Raw genomic sequence first — 27,265 nt, forward strand, 5'->3', positions numbered from 1 at the left:
TTTAAAGTAATCTGAGGATTCAGAACAACATTTCCACTAGAAAGACGTGTCCTGCTTTTATTGTCTGCTTCACCATAGTCACCTTCAACACCCATGCAAATTAAGGACCATGGACACAGGAGCTATGAGCTCAGGCTGGTATTAAAGCACTTCTGTCCTATGCAGAGTGCAACAACTTTGGGAAGCTAGACAAAGAAGTGACTTTGCAAACAGCACCTTTTTTGTGGAGCTAAATGTCCTCCTCTTGCTTCTCTCTCTTTTTTTTTTATGTAGGGAGTTTTGTAAAGGAGCTTTTGTCTTTTTTTCATAATAAGGAACAAAAAGAGATCTGCTCTGAACATTGAGGGTGTGGTTCACTTTCTGGTGTCCACTGGATAAATGTGTATTTCAGTTTTCCCTTTTATGCTAAAACATATAGTTTTAATTAGCATCATCATCAACATATCACACTGATTTTAGTCTGTGTAAAGACCCTCATGTGGTGTTGATAACTAAGGGCCAGATTCTACCCTAAAAGGCATGAACATAGCCATAAAACTCTGGTGTCCATCCAATGGCAGAATATTGCTCTAAATTTTGTCACCTACTAATTTTAAACAAATGTAAATTGACACTTTCCTGACAAAAAAGCATAAATATTTTAAAATGATCTTTCAAGTTTAAACAACGCTTCTCACCGCTGCCCCCCCCCCCACTCTGCCCCTAACCATTTGTGTCTGGATACCTTTTTGCCCTCCTGCATTGCACTCTACAGTGGATGTGCTGGATGTGTTGCACAACACAGTAGGCCTACATCAGCCAGACATTCCTGGTGTGGTTTTCTGGCAGTGAAGGGGTTAATGAAAAGAAAAGCATGTAAGGTTTACCTTTAAGTTGAGTACCCTGCTAAGTAGCTCTTTAAAAAAAAAAAACCCAACCCAAAACACAACTACGGTACTTTTTTAGCTGTTACAGTTCTCTGATATTTCCTGGGCAGTACATAGGAGGAATTCAATGAAAATCATTGCTTGCTTTTAGCATAACACTGACACTGGAGGGACAGACCATTCCTGCAGCATCTGTGGAAAGTCTCTGAGCTCAGCAAGCTCCCTTGATCGCCACATGCTGGTGCACTCAGGTGAAAGGCCTTATAAATGTTCAGTATGTGGACAATCCTTCACCACCAATGGGAACATGCACAGGTGAGTGCTGATCATGACACAGGAGCGTGGAAAGGATTGTGGAATGTGGGGGCATTATGTTTCCTTGGCAGGACTGTCAAGTAAGAAAAAGGCTTTTACGTGGGCAGGGAAGTATGGATTATGTATAATGCATTATTGCTGAGAGAGAGACAAAGAAGGTGTGTGATGATATGCTCTGTATCACAATAATCCCCCAGAACTGCCAGAATGCCAGATTTTAGGATGATGTAAGAATTGGGGATGGGTTTTTAGCTCAATCAACTATGGGTACAAATAATATCTGGAAGCACTACTTCCTTTTTGTTCAGGTGCCACAGAGGTTAGATTGTCATATAAATGGCTCTCGAGGAATAACATACGGGCTCAAATTTTAAAGGGACAATAACCAGCCTCTTACTTTGCAGCTTCAGTTTGGCAGATGTAAGAGGTTTCATATAGACATCTGCGTGATTTGTGGGTGGATTGGGTAGTTAAATATCTAAATACCGTCAGTAAGGGGCTTCTTCTTTGGCTTGTCCTTTTTTTTACATATTTGCATGCTCCAGTCATCTTACTTCTTTACAAAGAATTTCCTAGGTCTATGACAGGTTGTCAAAATTAAAAGTTACTATAGTTTAGTTTATATATAATGATACAGGTTGTTGACTGAGGAAGCAAAACACTTAATCACACCCACATTTTTGTCCCACACAATTGCTTCATTCATTTGTATTGCTGTAACAGCTAAAATACTCTAAGCACTTTCCAAATTCATAAGAAGATTAATTCCCTGCATCAAAGAACTTACAATTTACAAAGCAACCCAACGAAAGACAGGTAAGGGGGGGGATATAAGGGGAAAGGGATATGATAAGTTAAGTGACCAGAGTGGTAGCAGGTGCATATCTTGCTAGTTCTCTGTGGGGTTCAGGAGCATGTTCTTGTCTGTTTTTCTTTGGTTCGAGTGTGAGGCTTTGGAACCTGAACGACAAACGTTCAGAGGTGTGAAAAACACACACACACACACACACCCTAATGACAAAAGTTTTACTGGTGTGAACAGCACTTTGTCAGCGGGAGAGCCAACAAAGAGCAGCTACACTGCGCACCTTTTAGTGGCACAGCTGTAGCAGCACAGCTGCGTCGCTAAAGGTGCGTAGCGTAGACATAGCCTAAGTAATTTTTTTTTTTTTTAAGGCAATGCTGCAAAGCTGGGTTTTAAAGGAGTGATTTCAGTTAGGCAGCGGTAGAGCATAATTGAATACTTGGCCAATGTTTCTCTGACATTTTTCTTGCTGTTTTATCCTCTTTGCATGATGTGTATCCAGTTTAAAAAGATACTATAAAATGACAATATCTTTGCATCTGTATCTGTGTGAGTGTAATTTTCTGATTGGAAGGGGACGGGTCTGAAGAGAGAGATACTGGCCTCAGCTGAGTGAAACTGGTAGCCGTTGTAGCCGACTGGTACTTGGAGTTGCCCGGATGCTAGTTTCTGTGCTCCAAAGGATTTATTGGGGGTTGGAATAGTGGAGTTGTAAACACATTGCTGAAAGTCTCCTATTTAAACACAGAAGAACTAAGTTTTCAAACTTGAATGCAGTTGGCATTAAGGCACCTAAGATATTTATTTGGCTGCTGAAATGCAGAATAAAAATTGGGCCCCTGGTGTAATACTAGACACACTCACATGGCACATAAACTTCAAACTGTGCATATTTTCAGGGTTACATTTTCTCCTTCTGTCTAATGTGCTGCCAATAGAGGAACCATCTTCTTTCTTATGCTGGACAGAGTAGGAGCTCTCAGGTTGATGGTTTCATTTTCTGCTAGACTAACACTTTCCTGTATGTTGACTTCTGACACGTCTCTCACATATTGTGTATCTGACACGGTACTCCCTGCAGTGGCAAAGGCAGGCTTGTTTGTTTTGGGTCTAAGATGTTGTGACGGGCAGCATTGGAGGCTGAGAACTGCAGTGATCCAGCATTCTCTGCTTTGTTTAAATCCATTTCCCAAACCTGAGGTCAAATGTGGAGGGTTTGCCATCTTTTTAGCTTTAATGTTCAGCATGTCTCATCATTTTTCTCCAGTGAACAGGAAGTTGGTTCTAGTCACACCAACGACCTCAAGTCTCTGATTTCCAAATAGATGCTCTGTCTCTTAAGATACAGCTTGCCTGGCCAGCCAGAATGGGAAAATGCTAATTTAAAAGTTTTATGTACAATTTCTCTCGAGTAATTTCCAAAAAGTAAAAATTCAAGGAAAATTAGGTTCTGGGACAGAAACATGTTACTGATAAATGTACAGGATTGGAATACATGATCTCTTTCATTTTATGCTGTAGTTACTTTTTTAGTGCCCATGAAAAGTGATTGATTGACAGACCTGATCTAACCATAGAATGGGTACAGTGCCAGCAGAAGTGCTTGCTTGCCAGCACTGCTCTCTTAATGTGCCTTGTTTTTGTTGTTTTTTTGCTGGGCAGGAGGGATTGCCCTAGGGGTGAGATGGTACTTCAGATTCCCAGCCCACAAGCTTATCTCACTGCTGTGATTCATAGTGGGTGCATCTCTTGTCATTCTTTTGTGAGGTCATGTGTTAAACAGAACAAGTCAGGTGTAAACCTGATCCCCCCCGGAAGGGCAGATCAGCCAGAATGCAGGCTATGGTTGACTTAAGAAATGACTTATCTAAAGGAAATAAATGTATTAAAACAATATCAATGCTTTGAATTTTTCTGAGGTTTTTCATTTAAGCCAAATAGCATGCAGTGCAGCAGCTATTTAGAGCATTAAGATGGGCCTATAAACAGCATTTCCATTGTCCAATATCTGGGTGTTGGTTTGAGATACTAAACTTAAAAATTAACAAACCTTCTGAAGGCTCTTATTTCACTGCACAATTTCAGACTGCAACAGTTCAGTGAATGTTGCAGAAGTCTCACACTGTACTGACGTAGTCTGTCATTGCAGAAGATGATCTCAAACCACCCGCAGGGCGAAATCCTGCCCCTGTTGAAGTAAATGGAGGTTTTGCTATTGATTTCAGAGAGGGCAGGATTGCAGCCTGTATGTTTTAAAGACATTCTGGTTTATGATAGTAGATTTAAAAAGTCCTCCAGAAAATCAAACCCACTGCGTTAGAGTGCAAGCAGACAGATGATAAATATGAAGAGACATTACTGTATGGCGCTATAATGCACGCAGTATCAAAAAGTTTATTTTGCACATTGGGTACATCTGTCAAAACCAGGTACTTCTAGTTAAAATTGGTCCAAAGTAAATTCTTTTATATGGATTTCCAACACTACGGCTTGCTAGCTCCCTCTTGGTGTGAAGCTCCTATAGGCAATCTGCAGCTGCAGTTCAACGTCACCTGTACCTGTGCTCTGTCTGGGGATGGTAAGGCAAGTCCCCAATCCCCAGGATTGCACAGTTTTTTTCCAGTTTTCTTTTTAATATTTTGTGCTAAAATCATATTTAAAAGATGACGAAAAACGTGCCAAGTGGAGAGGGATGAGACTTTTATACCCTTATTGGCAGACTCCAGTGATAGGTGTGATGGCAGGAGAAGAGATCATGCTGGGGTATCACCCAGAGCCGGGAGCTAGTGATGTTTCATAGATCTGTAATTTGTGGACCTGTTGTAGAAGAAAAAAGGTAACTTTGAATGCTCCTTGCCCTGCATTGGGGTCTTGCCAACTAATACTGTATTTACCTAAAAAGCCATTGAAAGGAAAGAAATGTGAATGCTGCATGTGTATATACAATGTTGTTATTTTTCCCCTAAAATTAATTAGTACCTAGTCCATTAATCTGACTTTCATAGTTGTCTGGCTTTTTGTCCTAATCTTTACTCCAAAATTGTCCTAGCCTCCCTCATCTGCAGTCTGGCTTCTTTTACATTTCTTGCCCGATGTACAGAGGCTATCCTTCTCAACCTTCAGAAGAAATCTTTTATATTTCTTTTGTGAATGAGTCATAGCCTTTGACTTCTTAAAGTTCCGACTCTGTCATCCTCCTTGACCTTACGCCCTCTCTCCACAAGTACAGCCGAACTGGTGCTAGAAGCTTAGAAAAATACCACTGTTTCAGCACTTCTTCTGAAACTGAGGTGAACAGTGTGGCTTCATTTTCTGAACTGGATGACTTTTGGTCAGCATTCTAAATGGGGAACTGTAACTGTCCTCTGGACTGAGTAAGGGCATCTTTGAGAGGTCTCTGTTGTGGCTACCAGGCTGTTCAAAATGTTCTGCTACTTTGGAGCTCCCTACTGGAAGGTGCACTGTACAGCCTGAAGCACTGGGCCAGGTGCCCAACATGGAGCCTTCATCTGGAAGAGCTGTTCGATCAAGGAACAACAGTGAATGGCACATAGATACTGAAGGGAAGTTAATTTATTTTACTTTTATTTCTCTGAATGGGGCACTGACCCTGCTGAACTGCTGCACTTAATGGAGAAGAGTTGTTGGCGTGGTGGGGATCCCTCCAGGTCTGTCAGGGAGTGGAATTCCTTGAGAGAGAGGAGAGGTTGGAGGCTGCGTATTCCAATATGTATTTATTTCTGGGGAACACTGGAAAGAGTGAATCCATTTATTTCTTATGTCTTACAAAACACACACAGCCCTATGGAGGAGTTTGTTATTAATCTTGTTCTTGAAAAGAACTAAAGAACTATTTTTCAAAATTGTATTAAGGTTGAGACATAAACCTGAAAATGCAAGCTGTCTTAACAGGACCACTGCTATTTAGAGCATGCAGATCCACACATACTTGTGCTAGGAGGATGGTGAGCCGGGTTTTTTTCTCTCATTCCCAGTGCATGAGTTATATGCTTTCACATTTTCAGTGTAAATGTTGTAAAGCGTGTGTGTGTGTGTGCGCACGTAAAAGAAGGCTTTCTGTAGAGCTGAAAGCATAGGGACCTCGAATCCTTTCTGATGAAGAGTCTGAAGTAAGTGTTGGAGTAGATAAATGTTATGAGAGCATTTTAATCCATGCTGTCACTTTTGCCATATCTGTATGTTGTTGATGTATCCAATAATTAGCAGATTAAAACCTTGGGAAGCTCCCTGGGCCTTGGCTCTGACAAGAAATTGAAAGTTGCAGATCCCCAACCCTCAAAAACAAACAAAACAAATGAGTTGCTCTGCTAGTGTATTTTTGGTGCTATCTTTTATTAAGGGAACTTGGGGTGTCTAAAACTGCTTGCCTGACTTAATTCTATGCTCAAGTTTTGCTGAAGCAAAACTTGTTAAGGACTCAATGTAGCAGTTGAAAATATCCCCAGAGCTTCCCCAAAATAGTTCCTTCTGGATAAAAGATCCTCTTCCAGTTTTATGACTAGGATGGTCTGTACCCATCTATTTTAAATGGTATTTTTCTGTCTGTCAAAGACAAACTTTCCATAAAACTTGAAGGTTTAATAAAATGTAAATGTCAGAAGGTAAGTTTGATACCTACTGTCTCCTTTCTTGACAGTCTCTGTTGGCTGTTAAAGATTCCGTAGCATGTTTTGAAAAGAATGGTGGGATGACCTAGGTATTTCAACCATACAGTGCATACATGTACAAATCTTGAAACTTAAGCAGAAGAGCAGAATTACAGGAGCTTTGCTGTGGCAAATTGTTACAAAGACTCTTAGTCAAAGACGGCATTTTTTCTTTTAATTTTTGAGTTAAGAAGGCACTTCATCCAAATTGTTTTTTCTTCAGTGGCAATTTCCCCAAACTTCTTGAAAAGGATCAAGCCAGTGTGCAATGTCATAACTGCTGCTGTTTTTTGTTGTTAGGAATGATACAGTTCTGCCTTCTGAGTAAGGCATTTTTCAGAATCCATCCTCCCCACTTTTGTATGTTTGAATGTTTTGAGAGCTTGAAAGCAGCTTTCATGTAAAATTTGGGTGTATAAGTTCTTCATTAGTCAATGAGTGCAGTTTGTGAGGTTTACAAAACATTGGTTAAGAAATGAGTGAGACCCACTTACTGTCCCTGAGCATAAACCATATTTCCTTTACTTTTTTAAAACATAGGTACATGCGTCAGGTACAGATGTGCGTGGGTGCATACACTTTTAGGTATTTGCACACAACTTTTGATTCTACAGACCCTCTTTCTGACCTTGCCAAAGCATCCTTTCTCTGCAACCCACCCATGAATTCCTCCAATGTTAATTGTGGTGCTGGTTCCCTTCTGACGAATATTATGTGCATTGTAGGTGCAGTGCATTAAATAGCATACTGCCTCAGAGTATGTGGAGTCTGGATGAAATTTGTACAATCTGATTACACATGCAGTCCTGCATTTGTTTGATTTTTAGATAGTGTGTTGAGAAGAGAATTTTTTTAGGCTCTACATAGTTAAACACAGTGACAAACTTTCTGCCTTTTAAAAAGGGGGAAGTACAGTGCAAAAATGACCTAAATGCAACATTCAGTTTGACACTTCTTCAGAGCTGCCTAAGGGAGCGGTTCTCAACCAGTGGTCTGGAACCCCCTAGAGGGCTGCGAGCACGTTTCAGGGGGTCCGCCAAGCAGGGCCAGTGTTAGACTCACTGGGGCCCAGGGCAGAGAGCCGAAGTCTCACTGCATAGGGCTAAAGCCCGGGGCCCAGAGCCCTGCCACCTGGGGCTGAAGCCGAAGCCTGAGCATCGTGCAGGCTCCTGTGGCCCCAGGCAATTGCCCTGGCTTTTATATGCAGAAAACCAGTTGTTGTGGCACAGGTGGGCCCTGGAGTTTTTATAGCATGTTGTGGTGGGCTCAGAAAGAAAAAGGTTGAGAACCCCAGGCCTAAGGGAAAATTCATAGGAATTGGACATTTAAAATTCTTAGGTAGTTTTGAAAAGTTCAGCCTATATGCCTTAAAAATATATATGTAATAAATATAATCAGTGATTATCTCACATCATCCATGGTACAGATATTTTGCATAAACAAATTAAAGCATTAAAATTAGCAGAATACAAAAGACTATATATGTGCAATATAGTCAAATTATATTTTCTGTATGACCATAATGAATTACCTGACTTCTGTGCATTTGTAATAGATACAGCATTGCATTAGATTCTCCTTTGTATTTATTTTTAGATCCACTCATGCACTGGGATGAGTCCTTGCTTAACTCCTGAGAAATTTTGGTTTACATGAAATTAAAACTGGACAGTATTCCTTAAACTGAACTAATTTATGGAGGAGTGGGACTAGTTGGACAAGTCGTGTTTGACATGATGTCGAACTCAGTCTTACTATGAATGTAGGATCGTTGGCCAATATCAAGGTGCTGTGACATCAGCATTTGAGAGAGGATAGACTTGTTCAGCATTTGCAGATGCCCTAATTCTTGAGCACTGCACAGTTAGAACTAATTGCTTCCAAAGTAACAGATGATTTTAATTTTAGTTGTAGCAGAAAACTGAGACACAACACATTTGAATTTCTTTTTAATTTAAAAATGTGTTTTCTTTTGAGTAATATACAGTGTAAGTATAATGAAAGAATGGACTGGGTGGAGACTAAAACTATCAGGAGGTGTGCTCTGAGTAACTGGGCACCTATGAAGACTCCAAGTGAAGGACTGGAAAAACTGGCAGTGGTGTGAAAGCCAGTATAGCAGAAAGTGCTAGTGCCACTGAGTCTCAATAGTTTTACTATAAACCTTACCGGTGCAGGATCAATAAAAACTGAGCACACACAAACTCTTAAATAAAGCCTCTAAAGTATGCAACAGTTCAGTGGACCTTAAGAGCTTTAGGGAGATGTCATGATTACAGGTATGTCATACTCCACCTACTGCTGTTGAAGTATCCCCCCTCCTCTTCAATTATTATTAAAGAGCTGTGAAGTTAACACAAACAGTCATGTTGGAGTCTGATTAGAATCCAGAAAACAAGGAAGTTGAGAGTTAAGGTTTGTACTCTGTCCTTAGTTGGCTCAATTGTTCTTGAGAACTGAAGCATATACAATAAGCAGCATTATATTTGCATATCCAGGCCTCTTCAGTTCTTGAACATACAAGTGAGTCAAGGGTGCTCTAAGTCTACAGAGAGTGTGTGGTCTCAGACCCTCTAATTTACGTAAATTTGGTCTTGTTCACTTTAAGACTGTCTTACACTTTTGTGCACTGCTGGCAATAGGTTTGGATGTCTGGTTTGCATGTGTGTGTAATGGGGAAGGTGATCTGGAATACAGGGGTAATACTAATTTCATCACAGGTAATAACATCAACCTCCATATAATAGCATGTATTCAACATAGCTTAGTGCTGCTTTTTTTCCCGTGTCACAGTTCAAATGGGAACATGCCACTTGACGTAGTAGATTCTAGTCACCGATCACATGGGTCTTTTAGGCCTTTATTTATCTTCATAAGTACCTGCCCAGGAGCGACACCTGCTTTAGGGGTTTAGTATTCTGCCTGCTCAGGACAGTTGCCTCCACTCTCCATCTTTAACACAAGACTGCAAGATAAGAGAGAATTCCAGCTCTAGAGATTTAAGAATCTCTTTGGGACTTGGAAGCTGTTTGTCTTTAAAACGTTAAGCCTACAGAAAAATCCTCTAATGCTGGGATTAAAGCAAAAGACAAACGGCAATATGCCATGTTGCAGATTTTTAACAAGATGGAACAGGTGAGGAAATAGATTAATAGGCCACGTGCTAAAAATGCGGGATGTTGAGGAGGTTTATGAGGAGTGTTCTCTGCATGTTGGAATACATCCTCTGTATGTGTGGAGGTATGTGTACAAAAATATATATTGTTGCAATACCTAATGTGTAGGGCTTCTCCTTCGACATAGCTACTGCCTCTTAAGGAGGGGGAGTACCTACGCCAGTGGGAGAAGCTCTCCCATCAGCGCAGGTAGTGTCTTCACTAAATGCTACAGCAGTGCAGCTGCAGTGCTGTAAGTGTAGACACAGGCCCCAAGAGAATAAGGAGGAAAACCTTTGTCATTATCTTAAACTGTATTTTGTACTGGCTGTAGTTCTACCTTAATGCATGTCTAGCTTTAACTCCCCCTCCCACCCGTCAATATGTAAGCTGCCCAACCTGTTCTGGTTTAGCACGCTGGAACTAGCAAACCCCAGAATATAGGCACTCATTGTCAGCTTCTCCTTTCTTTCTTTAAAAAAAAAACACAAAACCATTCATTAGCAATAAATTGTTTCTTAAAAACAGAAGAAGACTGGAGACAAAAAACCTCAATATTTGGATTTGTGAAACAGCAGCAGTCTGATCCTGGCATGCTCATTTTCCCATTATGCTACTTGTCTGCCTGTTACACCTAATACATAGGTGGCTGGCTTTCAGTATGGGGAAGATGCCTTTTTATGTAAACTGACAGTGCCATTATATATTAAGTGGGTTGTACTTGGTATACAAATACTGCTTTGTCTTCCATTAGGGGATCTACTGGTATTCTTGCCAGTCCAAGCTGAGAGGGTAAGCTCTCGTGGGGCCTTATCCACAGCCCATTGAAGACTCTCATTGATTCCATTGAGCTCCAGTGACTCCTCTGACCAAACTGTTCAGTATGTCTAGCCTTGAGAAAGCTGTCCTAGAAAGAGGAAGACAGGCAGCCCTCCCTGCTGTTTTAAAATAGAGGCACCTGCATTATTTTGGCAGGTGACACCTCTTCAATGGCAAACTTGAAACTGATGAGTAAGGCTGTGTTTTAGTCACGGATATTTTTAGTAAAAGTCATGGACAGGTCATGGGCAGTAAACAAAAATTCACCTCCCATGACTTGTCCATGACTTGTACTATATACCCCTAACTAAAACTTGGACTGGGGGTGCTCTGGGGAGGGGGAGAGCCCGGGGGGGAAGCATGGGTGCTGGGGGGAAGAGGATTTGCGGGGTTGGCAGGCTCCCTACCTGGCTCCGCGCAGCTCCCCAGAACCAGCCGGCATGTCCCTGCAGCTCCTTTCAAAGGGTTGGAAGGCCAGGAGGCTCCGTGCGCTCCCCTGGCCCCCCGCCACTAGCGCTGGCTCCACAGCTCCCATTGGCCGAGAACCGCAGCCAATGGGAGCTGCAGGGGCGGTGCCTGCAGGCAGGGACAGCGCACAGTGCCCCCTCCGCCTAGGAGCTGCAGGGACACGCCGGCTGCTTCCGGGGAGCCCCTCTGAGGTAAGCAACCCCCAGCCCTGAGCCCCCTCCTGCACCCAAATTACTGCTGCTGCTGGGTGGGGGGTGCAGTGGCATGAGACTGCCCCAGCAGTGGCCTCTCCAGAAGTCATGGAGGTCACAGAAAGTCACAGAATCTGTGACAGACACACAGCCTTAATGATGACATGTGTCAGTAGTCTACATCTGCATTGACTGCATCGAAGTTCATATCCCTAAAGCAGAAGTTCCCAAACTGTGGTTGGTGTTCCACAGTGCAATGTCTGGTGGCCCATAGAGAGCAGGCTAGTTTTGTGGTGCTGGCACTCTTGTTTCTAGCTGCTAAATTATATTAAAAGACAGCTAAGAAATTCATTAAATATGTTCTTAACAGTACTCTCCCACACAGGCAATTGTGGTTACCACAAGGATGCTATGGGATCACACATGAGAGAAATAGGTGGGCCACAGAGTCAGGAGTGGGAGGGCGGGTGGTCTAAAGAAATTCCTCTATTAGGATGTGGTCTGCAGTGTTGGGGGGGAAAGGTTTGAGGAGTTGATTTGTTTCTCCTCCTCCTCAGCAGTCATTGATTTATACCACTGACATGATAGTGCAGAGATCTTGTTTTGTCTAGAATGTGGTTTTGTAATATAGTGCATTTTCCTTGGGATTTTTTTTACATTTTATTCCCTTTGTAAAGCACCTTCAGCGTTTGTGTGTACTGTGTTTCTTTTCTGTGCCATACGATATAACAAGTTGTTCTGTGCTGTTTGCCATTAGCAGTACTCAGTGGCAAAATGCTAGAGGGCAGTGAATTGAGTAGGCCAGGGGTCGGCAACCTTTCAGAAGTGGTGTCCCGAGTCTTCATTTATTCACTCGAATTTAGGGTTTTACATGCCAGTCATACATTTTAACGTTTTTAGAAGGTCTCTTTCTGTAAGTCTATAATATAGAACTGAACTATTGTTGTCTGTAAAGTAAATAAGGCTTTTAAAATGTTTAAGAAGCTTCATTTAAAATTAAATTAAAATGCAGAGCCCCCCGGACTGGTGGCCAGGACACGTGCAGTGTGAGTGCCACTGAAAATCAGCTTGTGTGCCGCCTTCGGCACCTGTGCCACAGGTTGCCTACCCCTGCCGTAGGCTGTGTCTGATTCTGGACATAGTTGCTCATCATGGGTTTTTTTAATGAATAAAAATATCCCTCAGATTTCTTCACCACAGTTTATTTTTAAGGGGAATAAAACTTTTTTTTTTTTTTACATGCAGTGCTCTGTATTTGTGCTGAAATTAAAGCTGTTTTATGTGCTCTTTCCTTAAATCTACTTTTAATGGGAATGTCTTAAGACATTGAATAGAGACATCCAAATGTGCTGGTCAGTGGCTAGGCTTATATGCATATGTGGTTAATAAACACAGCACAAATAGGGATTTCTTACAAAGCTTGCAGATTCAGAGGGCCCTGTTAAAGAGTGTCATGTGTTTAACTCTGCCCCTCAGTAAGCAGAGTTTCTTTCATCTACAAAGTCACCATATGTCATTTGTCATTGTTAATGTGGCGCAACCTGAATTACTGCAAGGTGCTTCTAAGCCAGTTAGGTGGGGCAGCAATGGGAAGCTCACACTGAATTTCCACCATCTCTCTCTCCCTCTCTCTCTCTCTCTCTGCTTGTGCATTGTGTGATTACAATTGCAAATGAACCTCTTCCCCTTTGGGAAAACTGGCTTTAAAAGCGTGTACAGGGCAGGCTGCCACTATTGAATCACTTAACTGTTGCAGCAGCATCAGGCATGTAGTTTTGGAATAGCTGCCTCCTTTTTTCTTTTCTCTCTCCCCCCTCCCCCCCTCAGGTGTTATGACAACACTTTTGGTGGAGAGCAGGGATATTGTCAAGCAAAGATGGGAGTGCATTTGTATCTATCTAAACCTGGTTGAACTTGCTGACTTCAGTATAGCAAGTTGGTTGTTTAGATATTTATTAATACAACATATATGGCTCTGCTTTACAGAAATAAAAAGTACTCTTCCCCTTTTAGTTTTGTAGATCTCTCTCTCTCTCTCTCTCTCTCTCACTCACATTTCTGCTATTTTTTTATTTTTGGCAAAACAAAATATTCTTCTCTTGGGTAAAACTACTAAAATATAAGCGTGTGTGTGGCTGTGTATCTTACACTCTAGCTATAATGTATATTGGCAGACTTCAGAAAGCTTTATGTTGTTTGGCATTGACTACAATTCACAGGCTTACTGGTATCTCCATCAAGGAATTTATTTACCAGAATCGGAAATTAATCATGAGCAGCTTTTGCAAACATCGAACTTTCAAATAGACTTGATAGTTCTAAACCATTAGAAATATTATCATAACGATGATATTTAAAATGGTGTTGTGGGGTTTCTTTGTTTTTGCTTTTGCTTTGCTCTGTTAGAACTCCCCCCAGGAACCAAGGACCATCACACACCTCCCCACCTCCTGCTTTAGGTGCAAGGCGCATTTCTTTGGCCTTGCCTTTTCTAGCACACAGATAGCTGTGTGTGTGTGTGTGTGTGTGTGTGTGTGTGTGTTGCGTGCACGCGCAATGCAAAATAAAACATTCAGCTGCACACACACCTCCCCCTCAGGAGAGGATGAGAGAACAAACCCATGACAGATGTTAGCCATACTGCTTAATGCACTTTGGAAGTCACTCAGATACTACAGTGATGAGTGCAGTATAAGAATCTAGATAGAATACAATAGATAATTGTCAAGTGTTGTTTGTTTGTATTATTGTACTATCCAGGGGCCCTAGTCGTGAACAAGGAGCGCATTGTGTTAGGCGCTGTACAAACATAGAACAAAAAGACACCAAAGAATAGACTTTAGCCTTAGATTTACCACCGCCCTGCATAGGACTCTTTCAGCAGTGGCCTTTAAACCATTTGGAGAATCTGGAACTAGACACATCCTGATGAGCATTTCTTTGGCCTGGCAGTCTTGCCAGTGTTTATAAGCGGTGTTTAAACGAAGGTTTTCCCTAGCCTGTTAGGCCCCAATCCTGCAATGAGCTCCATGCTGGAGGACTCTGCCACTTGCCTGGAGCCCTGTTAAGTTCAGCAGTGCTTCATGTGGGTGAAGGGCTCCCCCTGGACAGAGCTCAGTGCAGGATCAATCAGGGGGTTGTACTTCAAAGTAAACTAACAGCCCCGTGTTTTTAAAAAAAACAAACATCAAACATAAATGAAATACCCTACGTGTTTATAGCCATGGTTAACTGCTCTGAACTTAGAGCGAGCAAGTGCTTCTAACATAACTCTTCCCTGACCTGTTTGCCACACTCAACTCTTCTGCTGAGGTCACTTTGCTCCAGTGTATTGTGTTAGGTTTCTTATTAGCTTCGCCATAGCCACACAGAGTTCTCTCACTATTAGTTGCTCCTTGCCGATCCTAGCCATTAATCATTCAGCACTGTGTGAATACTTCAAATAAAAGCAAAAATCTCGGCATTGAAATTTCTCATCCGTGTTAGTAGAGTTTTCACAAGGTGGTTAGGGTTTTGGCATCAGAATGTCTCTCAGTTTACTAAGTGTTTTGGGAGGATCTGAATAGCAACTGTTGTCGTTGATAAGCTGTTAGGAAAAACAAAACAAAAACCCTTCCAAATACCAGTCATGTTTCATTTCAGAATTAGCTACATCTTTCTGATCCCAGCGATTACAGCTGACAGTGTTGAGTGAATTAGACTCTCCTGCTTGTAATTATTAGGACTGAACATATATTGTCAATACAGATTGACTTAACGTGTTTTGACAAACAAACAACTGGAGGTTTAACTCCGGTATATAGTGTTACTGTACTTTGGAGTTAAGCTGTAGTCATCTTCACAACCAGGCTTTGGGGGAGGGCTAACAGTCTTCGTATTGACTGATGGCTCGTGAAAACACTGCTGCACCCATTTTGTATTTTGTTTGGGTTTTTCCCCCCTCTTGCTTCAAATGACAGAAATGAATCCGTGCAATGAAATGTTTTTGTCTTTTATATTTTTTAGGACACTTGGATAAAGTTAGAACTGCCAAGCAGAATGAAATAATAATTGCACAGACGTTTTGAGCTGGAAATGTGTCAAAATAGGTCCTGGTTTTGATATGAATGGAATTAAAGTTGGCACTCTGGCACTCTTGAGCCACTTTCCATCCCATGGAAGGACAAAAAGAGCACAATGGGCCAAAATCTGGCCTGTCTTAAATCCTTAGCACTTCATTGGAATTTAAGGTGGTTGTGCAGGATTGAAATCAGGGTGAAACTGACCCTTTTTTATATAATTGTATTTTGAATTGTAAATATTTCCTCTGTTGTGGAATATTGAAAGTATGTGGTTTTGATTTTGTTTTGGTAAATTTATTAACATAAACTAAAATAATAGTACACTGAAGGTAATTAGGGAAGAGAATTATCAGAATAAGTAGCAGACCATACTTACAGTAATTTTTTCAACTACATTGTGGTCAGGGCAGCTTACATCGCCACAGAATGCTGAGCTTACTAGATTGGTAGATGTTGAAGAGTGTTTTGCTTTGAAGAATAATTCCTATGATCTAGGTGGTAGCTTATGAAAGAAGCCATTTTCAACATAGCTGATTTTATTCTCACTCTAACTGCTCACCAGAATATTTAGATGGCTGTATATACTGCAATAATATATGGCGGTTTTACACTTGTTGTTTTCAGATAGATGTCAGATATATGGGTACCATCCATTTCTTTTTGAGGTCAGGTTGTGATCCGGCATTCAGAAATCAAATGAGGGGAGAAAAGGCCTCTCGCAGTGCAGTGGGATGTATGGTACATAAAGTGGTAAAGTGAAAAAGGCAATAGAGAAGTGATATAGAATAATGTGTGCACTGTGAAGCGTGGACGTGATACTGGCAAACAATCACTCTGAATTGGTAATGGCCAGTTTTACTTTCCTTCATTGTTTCCAGAGCAGTGAGGGACAGGGTGTCTTGCCTATGCACTTGCTAACCGTGTGCTCAGCAATTAATCAGGATTTTTGAGCCTGGAACTTTCTCAACCATCTCTCACTGAGAGTGCCTCCTGGCTTTCCTGTGGATTTGCTGTTCTTCTTCAAGCAGTGTCCCTATGGGTGCTCCTCATGAGGATGTGTGCACACCTGTGTGTTCTTGACTAGTGATTTTTGTCAGCTGTGTCCACGGATCCACAGCTGTGCCCTAGACACCCCAGTGCTCCAGCACAAGGGTATATCAGGAGGGGTGGACCCATCACCACTGCAGTTCCATCTCAGCCATTTGCAGCTTGAGATGGAGCATTGTGGTGTCCATTTAGCTAGCCATCCAGCTTGCTAAACCAATCACTCATTTATTCTTTATTTCATAGATTTTATTACATCATTCTGTTATTTTGCACAGTTTGTGCTTTTGAGGGGATGGGATTCTCCTTCCCATTTTTTTTTTTTTTTTGCAGGATGTGGGCTTTTATTGATTTTTCTTGGGCTTTGACCCACAGCCTTGAGTTCAGGTTACACCCAAGACCCCAGGTACCAAACCCTGCCAGACCTGAACTAGATCTTTTTCCCATGGCAACAAAAATTTAAGCTGCCTTCTCCATGGCCTTGAGGAGTCTCACATCCCCACTAAGGGGTAGTCTTCACGGGCAACGCTCACGGCAGAGCGCTGGGAGAGAGCTCTCTCCACACTCTAAAAAACCCACGTCCACAAGAGGCATAGTTGCCAGCGCTGGGAGCACGGCTCCCAACACTGGTGCACTGTTTACACTGGCGCTTTACAGCGCTGAAACTTGCTGCGCTCGGAGGGGGGTGTTTTTCAAGGTTTCAAGAGCAGATCTAAGAAACTGAGGGAAGACAAAGGTAATGAAGTGCTCTCTGAGTCACCCCCATACAACAGATCTGCCAGCCACCACTGTGCCAGTGGTAGATAAAGGCCTTCTAAGAAGAAAAGACCCCATAGTCTGGAATGGGATAAGAAAAGGGGAAAGTCATCCCCTCAGTCTGGGTCCATGGGCAAATGCGCTGCCTACTGAGATGCCTCCCAGAGTAGCACCAACGTCGACACCGGACTCAGTGCCTTTGAAACGGGGGGGCTCCAGAGTCAATACAAAATCTTTGTCATGCACTTTTTGTTCTTTGATACCATCTCCATTGCTGCCTGACATATTGACTCCAGAGGATCTCTATCTGGGGTCCCTGGTAGCTTCCAGATGTCTGTTCCACAGGGACCTTCGCACCCTGGGAGAGCCTGAATCTGCACTTTTTTCCCCTTTTTCGACCCATTACTCAAGGGTCACGAGCTACCTCCCACTCCAGATCTTACGCTGCACCTCTCCCTGCTACCTCCTTTATGGGGATCATCTCTCCCATTGTCTCCCTTCCTGGGAGCTCATCACCTCAGAGAGATGGATCCTGGAGGTGATTTCTTCAGATTATTCCATTCAGTTCAGCTCTCTACCAGCCCCAACCCTTGGGACTGCTTTCAATGAAGCTGTTCTACGATCTGTACTGAGTCCACCTATTCAGCACTCTACTCTGTGACAGAGGTACTGCTCAGGAGTCACCTGATGTGGAGCACCCATAGGGACGCTGCTCGAAGAAGAAGAGGTTACTTACCTTGTACAGTAAATGGAGTCCCTCAAGACGTATCTCCCTGTGTGTGCTCAACTACCCTCCCGCCTCCTCCTTTGCCTTGGAGTCTCTTGTTAGACTTTGCGGGTTAAGAAGGAACTGGAGTGGTGGCAGATCTGCTCCCTGCCTGTGTACCCTCATGTCAGAGTGTGACGGGTTGTAGGGCCCAGGCACGAACCTGCAGACAAAAATCTCCGATCAAGAGTGCACCGGCGCACACACACAGGTCCTGACATAGAGCATCCAGAGGGGCACCCATCTTGAAGAACTTCAGTTACTGTACAAGGTAAGTAACCTCCCTTTCCTTTGGTCAAACCTGCCTTGGACCAGCCAAGGTCCTGCTCATGCCAAAGAAGTAAAAGAAGAGGGACTTTAACCCCGGGCACTAGTCAGAGGCCACAGCCACCATGTTTTTATTCCATCACACCCCAATCCTCTTCAGAGGATGTTCCTGGCTCTTGGGGGGGGGTATTAAAATCTTCAGAGAGCTTATCTTTTGAACACACACAACCTCTGCATTTTCTACACTTCTCCCTGAAAGTTTAGGCAGTACCCTTTCTGGAGGTCAGATCATGAGCTGTAGAAACCACTGGCGCGAGCTTTTCTCAGGAGTTGCTTCTGTGACGTATTCAGCCAATGTCATCCCAGCAGAGGAAAAAAACAACAACAAAAAATAGCAAAACTAGAGAGATTCACTTTTTTCACTCTTTCTTCAATAGTAGCAGTGCTGGATTATTCACGTTACTCTCCTGAAACCATATATTGTGGATCAAAGTAGAGCTGAAGATAGAGAAGGAAAAGCAGCTTTTCTGTGCCACATCACATGGTTAACATTCAGACCAAGATGATCACCAGAGTTCAGTTGCCTGAAGATGGGGGATGGAGGGTAAGGGACCGAGCCTGGGGGAGAAGAAGCTGACACCGATAGAGAGTAGGGGGTAAAATGCACTAAAATGGTTGAAAAACACCTATGTTGACTAATAAGATTGTGGCATTATCAGATATTCTTGACTCACCTGTGGAATTTTGGGAGGGAAAAGGGAGGGGAATTCTTGCACACAAACTTGCTGCAAAAATTTGGTGGAGCAAGAGATCTGCATTTTTTGCATAGCATTTCTTAAAGCTTTCAAGTTAGAGATGGAACAGACCTTTTAAGATCATCAAGTCCATTCCCCTTCCCGTGGAGGATTATTTCCTACAAGTACCTCTTCTGGTGTTTTGTCTGGTGTCGTTTAAAAAATTCCAAGTAATGAGGCTTCCATCACTTCCCATAGTAGATTATTTCATAGACTGATAACTCTCAGTGCTTGGAAGTTTTTCCTGCTGGTCTGTTTAAATTTTCACTTCCTTAATTTCATCCCATTAAGCCTAGTTACACCCTCTTGTTCCACCCTGCGCAACTCCCAAGTGTATGTGTGTGCATGCACATACTCAGGCTAGGCACTCTCAAAACTATACTTTTTAGGTAGCTATGTGAAGTACCATATTTCTCTTGTGCATGTCTGGGCCAGATCCACGGTTGGTATAAATTCACTTAGCTCCATTGTCATCAATAAAGCAATACCCCCAGCTGAGAATCTGGCCCCAGGGGCGCTGGAACAATTTGTATAGTGGGGATGCTGAGAACCATTGAACCAAACTGTAAATCCTGTATATGACTGAACCCACTTCAAGCCAGGGGGTGCGGTAGTACCCCAGCACCCCTAGTTCCAGCATCTATGTCTAGCCCTCAGTTTTTGCTGCAATATCTACCCATAAAAGAGGCCAATTTAGAGCTGCTTTGTACACTTTTAAAGGAGGATACAGCAAGATAAATATTAGTCTGTTTTCAGAGTTAAGAAACTTTTTAGGCCTGGTCTACACTGAAATTTAAGTCAACATAGCTTAGGCACTCAGGGTTGTGAAAAATCCACACTCCAGTGCGGTAGCTATGCTGTCCTAACTCCTAGTGTAGGCGCAGCTAGAGCAACAGAAGAAACCTTCCATTGACTTAGCTCTCCTTGCTTGGGGACATGGTGTTTCTACAGCAATGAAAAAACTCCTTCTGTCACTGTAGTCTGCATCTCCCCTGCAAGTAGTTATGCCACCATAGCCCTCAAGAGTGCAGATGTGGAATAGTGCAGGGATTATATATTTAAAATAAATAAATAAAAGGTGATGGATGCAATCTGACATCTGTTACAGTTCAGCATAAGTCAGTTGATCGTGTTTCTGAAGGCAGACAGAACTATGTCATGTCCCTGCTGCAAGGTAAAGGAGATGATGAAGATTGCGTCTGTCCTTTGTATTGGTCTACTTTCTCTTCCTGCTTATCTTGGGTGGTTGTTCTAGTAATCCTCTTTCTCTCCACCCTCGATTCAATGCAGTGAAACCTGTTTAACCTGTCAAAGAATAAATGTGCTCCTTGTACTGTAGGGGCAGATTGTGAATTTATTTGAGAACTTGGAACCTGCTTCTTTGTTTGTTTTTTTTAAATGATTCCGCCCAGAGAGCTATCAGGGTCTCTGACGTTTGACCTGTGCAGTAAAAGTCAAAGGTGCAGTCGAGGTGTCTTCCTGTTTATGGCTCAGTAGTTTAGGACTGTTTCACTTCAAACATGCAAAATTAAAACATGAACAGACCATAACATTCTTTGCTATTGGAACTGATTTTCCTCTCACTTGCACGCCTGTAAACCAAAAATTGTTCCATTGAAGCTAAACAGGTGTAAAAATAACATGAGAAGAGAATCTGGCCCTAAGGAATATTTTGCATGTGTAGCTACTAGTGGGAATTATGCACACATATCAGGGATAGAATAGAATCTTTAAGCCGGGGTTTCTCATATTTTCTTTTATAGTATAGAATTTTTCCTGGACGGGGTGTGTGTGTGTGTGTGTGTGTGTGTGTGTGTGTTTAATTTCTTGCTTATACTGACTCTCTGAAAACGCACAGGCCAAATAATGTTAGCTATGCGTCAGTCATGCTGCCAAAATGTTAAATATGCTGGCCTAATATATGTGTGTGAGTAATACAAATATCTGTATCTCACTTTTAGTTTTCCAGTTAATAGACAAGCTCATCTTCAACTATTGCATAAAATAATGAACAAATGGTTCAGTTCTACTTCTGTGCTTCTGTATGAACATAACTGACTGTTCTTTATCCTATAGATTTATCATCTGTAGAAAGCTCTGCGGTTGGCTTGGTTGGAGCAGGGAACTAGAGCTATGCCAAAAAAATAAAAATAAAAATGGAGAAACCCGGCTGGGAGAGATCTGACTGGCCTTAGTGCACTTAGGCCTCTTGCCTGTAGACTCTATTGTCTCCATTTTTTTTTTAACAAGCTGATCTAGAATAATGAAAAGAATGATTGAATTTACTAGACTGTGCAAATCTGGAGAAGCTGTTTCAAATATTTGCCATAAATATGAGCTAGGAATAGGACATTTATGTACTCAGTTTGGGGGGGGCAATTGCATGTCCTAAAGAAGGGGCAGCACATAGTTGCTTTGCTGTCTGAGGTACAATTTGGGTCCTTGGGTTTACTTCCCCATGCTCCAGTGGAGTCTGTTACTTATCTTAACTTGTCCAGATTCCTCTCCCAGACCGCTGGCCAGCACAGTTTGTGGGGAAGGAGGCTGTGCAGAGTCAAGGTTCTGCCCACTCTCTGCCCCCCTGTGTAGCTGCTTCCTCTTCCCTCTTTCCTGTATTGTAGCTGATGGAGGGGGGCAAAGCAAAGGAGCACCTTACACCCTCTGTGTGGGTGCAAAGAAGAAGCCATAATCTTGACCTGGGGGGGACAGATCCCGTGAAGAGTGTCGTCTCCTTGATTTCATTGAGAATTCAAAGCGGTCAGCACCTTGCAGGATCACTTTTGATCTTGCACCTGTTTTACATCAATGTAATCCTATTGACTAAACATGGAGTTACTCCTGATGTTACACCACTCTAAGCAAGACCATAGTCAAGACTCTGTGTGTGTGTGTGTGTGTGTGTGTGTGTGTGTGTGTGTGTGTGTGTGTGTGTGTGTGTTTTCAAGGTTCAGATGTTGTGAAAAGGAAATAAACGTATGTAAAACATGTTGGGTCAGACTCATCCCATTTGGCTTTAATGGAGTTGAAGTAGGGGTCAGTTTGATTCATTATGTTATCTTCATATGTCATGCACCTGGCATCTAAAAGTAACATTAATTTAAAATGCTAGGTGATTCACATGTAGGCAGCCTTCAAAATAATTGATTGTGTTTTCAGCCAACCAGTTGCAGGAAGATATAAAGTTTGTCTAGAAGATTGTAAACTTTGTCACAATTAAACACAATTGTGTATAATAAAGTTAAATGGTGCAATAAGGGAGCGAGGTGCCCAAATCCCATTGGAAAATTCCAGTCTTAATTACCAGTGTAGACCAGGACAAATTGCCTTTTAGTATTGTGTCTGGAAACAGTGACTAAACCAGTAGGAGTAAAATTTCCAAATATACCCAGTGATTTAGGAGCTTAGGTGCCTTGGTCTCATTTAACATTTATAGCAACTTAAGTTAGTTAGGTGCTTTTTGAATTTTTTCCCCAAAAGCTCATGCATAAATAAAAGGTTTAGTACAATGTAAGCCAAAACTATTTGTTGTTAAAAGAAACACTTTTATAAGTGGTACAATATTTCCTGTAACTGAACATCCCTGGGTTTGTTCAATGGGCTTTTTACTTATTTATAATATCCTTACGATATCCAAGGGTCTCACAGCACCTCGTAAAGGTGGATGACCATGATTTCCATATTACAGATGCGGAAACTGAGGCACAGATTGCTCAAGTGATTTGGCCAAGGTGACATGAGTTAATGGCCTGCATTTCCTCCCACGCGTTATATAATAAAGGCCTCGGTTAACCTGAAAAATCTATTTAACTTTCATTGGAGGAACCGAACTCTGCATTTTATAAATTAGTGTCTATAAGTGCATGATTATTTCCAACTTTAAAATGCATCTGTGCTTTTTATAAACCAATCCTTTTCAGTAAAATACAGACCCCTCCTGCTGGTTTGTGTGAAACATGAATATATTAAAAAAAAATTGGGTGATATGGAGGTTTATAAGCATGCCTGGTACAGTTAGCAGAGTTGCAAGATACATAGAACAAGATTGACCTTGTTTTATAAATTTTAAGCTATAAAAATCAAATTGTGGGGACTTCATATTTTCATAAATGTATAGGACATGTCCACAAGTTTTGTAATGCTTCCTTAAGCCATGTGATTTCCATTTTCAGCTGATGTACATTCTGACATGGGAAAGAAGGGTTCTTGCCATCCAGCATGAATGAATTTTAAGGGCCCCATCTTGCAAACACTTACTAACGAGACTGCTTGTGCACTCGGTAGTAAGCATTTGTAGGATCAAGCCCTACATTATGTGTTGCTTGAAAAGCACAATCCAGTTTATGGGAGTTGTGTTTATTACTTGAAGTCAAATATTTGGAATGGTATTTGGATTAAAACTATGCTGAATTTCAGAATCCTGATCTGGGTGCTGAAAGGCTGTCTTCCTCCCTCTCCTACTTAGACACATGAAGATTCACGAGAAGGATCCAAACAGCACTGCAAGTACTACTCCCCCATCTCCTCTGAAGCGCAGACGATTGTCCTGTAAGAGGAAACTTAGTCATGAGCCTGAGACAGACAGAGAGGAACGAACCCCAGCAAAAAAGGTTCTTTACAATGCATGTTGCAGAATCTCTTCCTGGCCACCATTTTCCCCATTTTGATTTCCTAACCTCTCGTATCTGATATTTACCTAATTGTGCATGAAAGAACCTATCCAGAAAACACTGTTAAAATCGTATATATTTTTAAAACACAGATGTTCTTACCTGTGTTAACATGTTAGATTATTCAAATTGAAAGAATTTCAACATCTCTTTTACATTTCACTATTTAAGCTTTTTTTTCCTTTTTGCATTTCAATTTGGACAATGAAAATTAGATGGAGAATTAGATGGAGAATAAATTACCCATTTTAGGCTGAAACTCAGTCTGATGGCTGGAGGATTGTGTTATTTTTTTTGATAAACCTAACAGTCTTGGAAGGCCTTTAAAGCTCAAGTCACTAATATTTACTTTCAATCTTGACAACAGTTTAAATTTTTTCTCTGGAAAATTTATAGTTGGTTTGTAGTCCATTTCACATTGAGGTTCTCCCATACTAGCATGCTGCTGCAGTGTTTACGCTTCAAATGCTGCAAGGAAATATTCATTTTATTTAAAAAAAAAAGTTGCTATTGGCATTTTTTTAATACAATATTTCTATTGGGCGTTAGTTTCATAACAGCTGGTTTATACAAAACATACATTCGATGCCAAATTTAACTTGACAGTGGCCCTTTTATACCTTCTTTAGGCTAGCAATAACTCAGTGTAGACATCGCTTGTTTCGGTGCATTCTTTTTTTCCTGTAATTAGATGTCTGTAGAAAACATGAACAATTTTACTGCTCTTCTCTGGATCACTTGAGTCAGAGGCTGGCAGTGATTCATTGGCATAAATAACCTAGACTGACAGCCTGGTTTGTGATGGGGGAGGGGTAATGATGCTAGTTAAATGGTCAGCGGAGTTGAACATCTCATGTGCGCATTTTCTTCCCTGTTAAAGTTGTTTATAAATTGTTTAGTTTTCATAAGAGATGATTATCTGGGGTGATGCAGCCGTACCTTCTAAAGGACTAGTCAACATTTAGCTAATGTATCTTATTGATCCAGCAGCACGCTGTGTGTCTCTGGAGTGAGTCATTTTCAGTAGCCTGTAGCAAAGTCATGGGCTGGTACATTGTGACAGAAAGACTCTGTCTGGATTGCATGTTTGGCTCACTGAGTGTAGTCCTTGTGACGGGCATTTTCATCTCTCTGAAGGTTGTCGAGGAGGCTCAGTCCAGTGAAGTGGAGAAGAAGGCTGAGGAGGAAGTTTATCGTTGTCCAGTGTGTTTCAAAGAATTTGTATGCAAGTATGGGCTGGAGACCCATATGGAGACCCATCCAGATACCTCACTGAGGTAAGAAATAGGCTTGGACATGCTCCCTGTCAACAGAGGAGGGTGTGGGAGGTTCCATTCCACCTTTTACACTGTTAACGGACTCCATTTGTGGTTTCGAACATGTTGCTTAACCCTTCTGCCCCAGGTTCCCCATCTGTAAATGAGGAGTAGTACAGATTGTCTCACAGGGATGCTGTGATGCTTAATTCAGTGTTGTTTGGAAAAACTCATGAATTTGGGGGGAGGGGGAAGGAGGAAGCTGTCAAATCAAATTTTTGATGGAAAAACAACTTGAAATTTGTAAAATTTCGACCAGGTCTATGTACAGAGTGTTTTGAAAACCTGTTATAAGTGTTAATTACTAACTGACTCCCCTCTTTTACGGGTGGGGGAAAAGAAGAAGGATGGGATGGAGAGGATGGTTATAGTAGCCAGTCATGAAGAAATTGAATACGGGCAGAGGAATTCCCATGTATAAGAAGCGACCTTACCAAAAATTACACTTTTTTTCCTTTACCTTTTGAAATGTGAAGTATCAAATAGTGGTTAAAGGAATAAAAATTTACAGTTAGACAATTTTTTTTGTTGTCATTTCATTTGGTTAAGAAGGTTTAATTTTTTGTCTGAGTGATTGCTGTGACATTTCCTGTTTTTGATAACAGAAAAAGGTAAATCCAAATGCATGAGGACATAAATAACAGATTTCAAGTCTGGTTTAAATACTTAGAAATCAAATATCTCCCCTTTAGGAACATCAGTAAATCGAACTCATGAGGAATGGCTGCATCTTAAGTTTATTTTTGAAGAGCATCTCATGTACAGAGTATTTGGACACCTTTGTTGATTTGACTCTTTACTCTTCTGAAAAGATTTCTATTTCTGAGGATTTGTTTTTCTACTGGATGGTGTGGGGCAGGGTTGGAGTGAAACTTTTTGTTAGATCAGATAGATTGTATTGCAAATAAACTTAAAACCACATCAGATATTATCCATAGTTACACTATCATGATATTACTCTGTCAAAATATATAAAAGAAGCTTAAAAGGAATCACAAGTATTTGTAGTCCTTAGTGGGGGAAAGGGCGAAGTGCTTTTTTCTAAATTTAATCCAGCAAAACAGTATCAATTCTTTAAACAGGGTTTACTAATAAATAAGTCCAGTATATTTTAATTATACATAGTACAAAATAGCAAATGATGCTTCTGTCAGTATTCTATATATTCCCCATCTCCTCCTGCCTAAGGAGGGCTGAGATAATCACTCCACAGAATGCACTTATTGAGCAGGTAACTGAGCATGTCAGTATAGTCAGCATGTCATTGATGGCTCAGTTCTAGAGCTTTTATGGAGCCATGATGTCTTCGTGAGCCTGCACTTAGTTAAGCTGGGCAAGATGGATTCTGTTGCTCCAGAGAATGGATAGAAGGTAGCAGCATAGCTAGCCCCCTACCTTGGGAGCAGCGTAATCTGCTGCCATGCGGGGATAGGCTCTCCCTGTAGCCTAGCAGTAGTGACTCATGCTGGTCCCATTTATACTCCTCACGCTGGTGCAGTTGTGCTTCCTGGGCAGGACTGAAGTTTCCTTAGCTATGAGACACGGAGAGCAGGCTGCGTGGGAGTGTGCTGGAGTGAGGCTGCTCGTTGAGAGCTTATCCACATAAGGATAAAAGGGGTATTTGTAAAATGTTTTAACACTTTCTAAAATGCTAGTGCTTATGGGTCACCTTGGCCAGCTAACCTTGAAACGCCGCGAGCTAACATGTTTTAAAAACCCACCTTTCATCCTAGTCTAGACAAGCCCCAGGGCATTGTTTGCCCTGGGCTGGCCCAATATAGCAGACTGGTCCCCCGTGAAGTATTAGGTTTTAATCAAATTAGAGATTTTTAATTTAAAAAAACAAAAACAAGGGGAAAGGGCATGGATGTGATAGCCACGGCAGCTGGTTGTGCTGTCACTGCAGTGCAGGGAAGCAAAAGATACCCACTTTTATTTGTCGTCTTTAAGTTAAAAGCAAAAATCCTTGAGGCTGTCAAGGTCCTATCACCAGTGTAGCTGCAGCAATGCATACTTCTCCTAGTCTAGACAAGGACAAATATGGTGTACCCTGCCTGAAACCCAGTGATACTTTACCAGTCTAAATCATGGCTTCCTTGCCTATACATGGGGTCTGTACTGAGGCACCTGCATCAGTGACTGACTGGCCATCGATTATTGGGATCTGGGAAATTTCCCAATAGTATACTACGTTTTGTTTATTTTTAAAATTTCCCACATTGTCTGATTTTTCAGAGTCTGTGTTTCTTGTTGTAAGACTAGTCTGTCCTCCACACACATACAAATGCTGTGAAGCCGAGTGCACTAG

The 27,265-nt window shown here is 41.7% G+C and overlaps 1 protein-coding gene across 1 annotated transcript in view; it reads left to right on the top strand.

Annotated features, from left to right (window-relative positions):
• RREB1 (ras responsive element binding protein 1) overlaps nt 1-27,265 on the top strand; it is a 147,519-nt gene that overhangs the window by 80,163 nt on the left and 40,091 nt on the right. The window contains 3 exon segments of the mRNA XM_039524397.1: nt 1,018-1,181; nt 23,437-23,581; nt 24,779-24,918. Coding sequence (XP_039380331.1) covers nt 1,018-1,181; nt 23,437-23,581; nt 24,779-24,918 — 449 coding nt within the window.

Source organism: Mauremys reevesii, linkage group 2 (assembly GCF_016161935.1).
Source record: "Mauremys reevesii isolate NIE-2019 linkage group 2, ASM1616193v1, whole genome shotgun sequence".
Classification (NCBI taxonomy): Eukaryota; Metazoa; Chordata; order Testudines; family Geoemydidae; genus Mauremys; species Mauremys reevesii.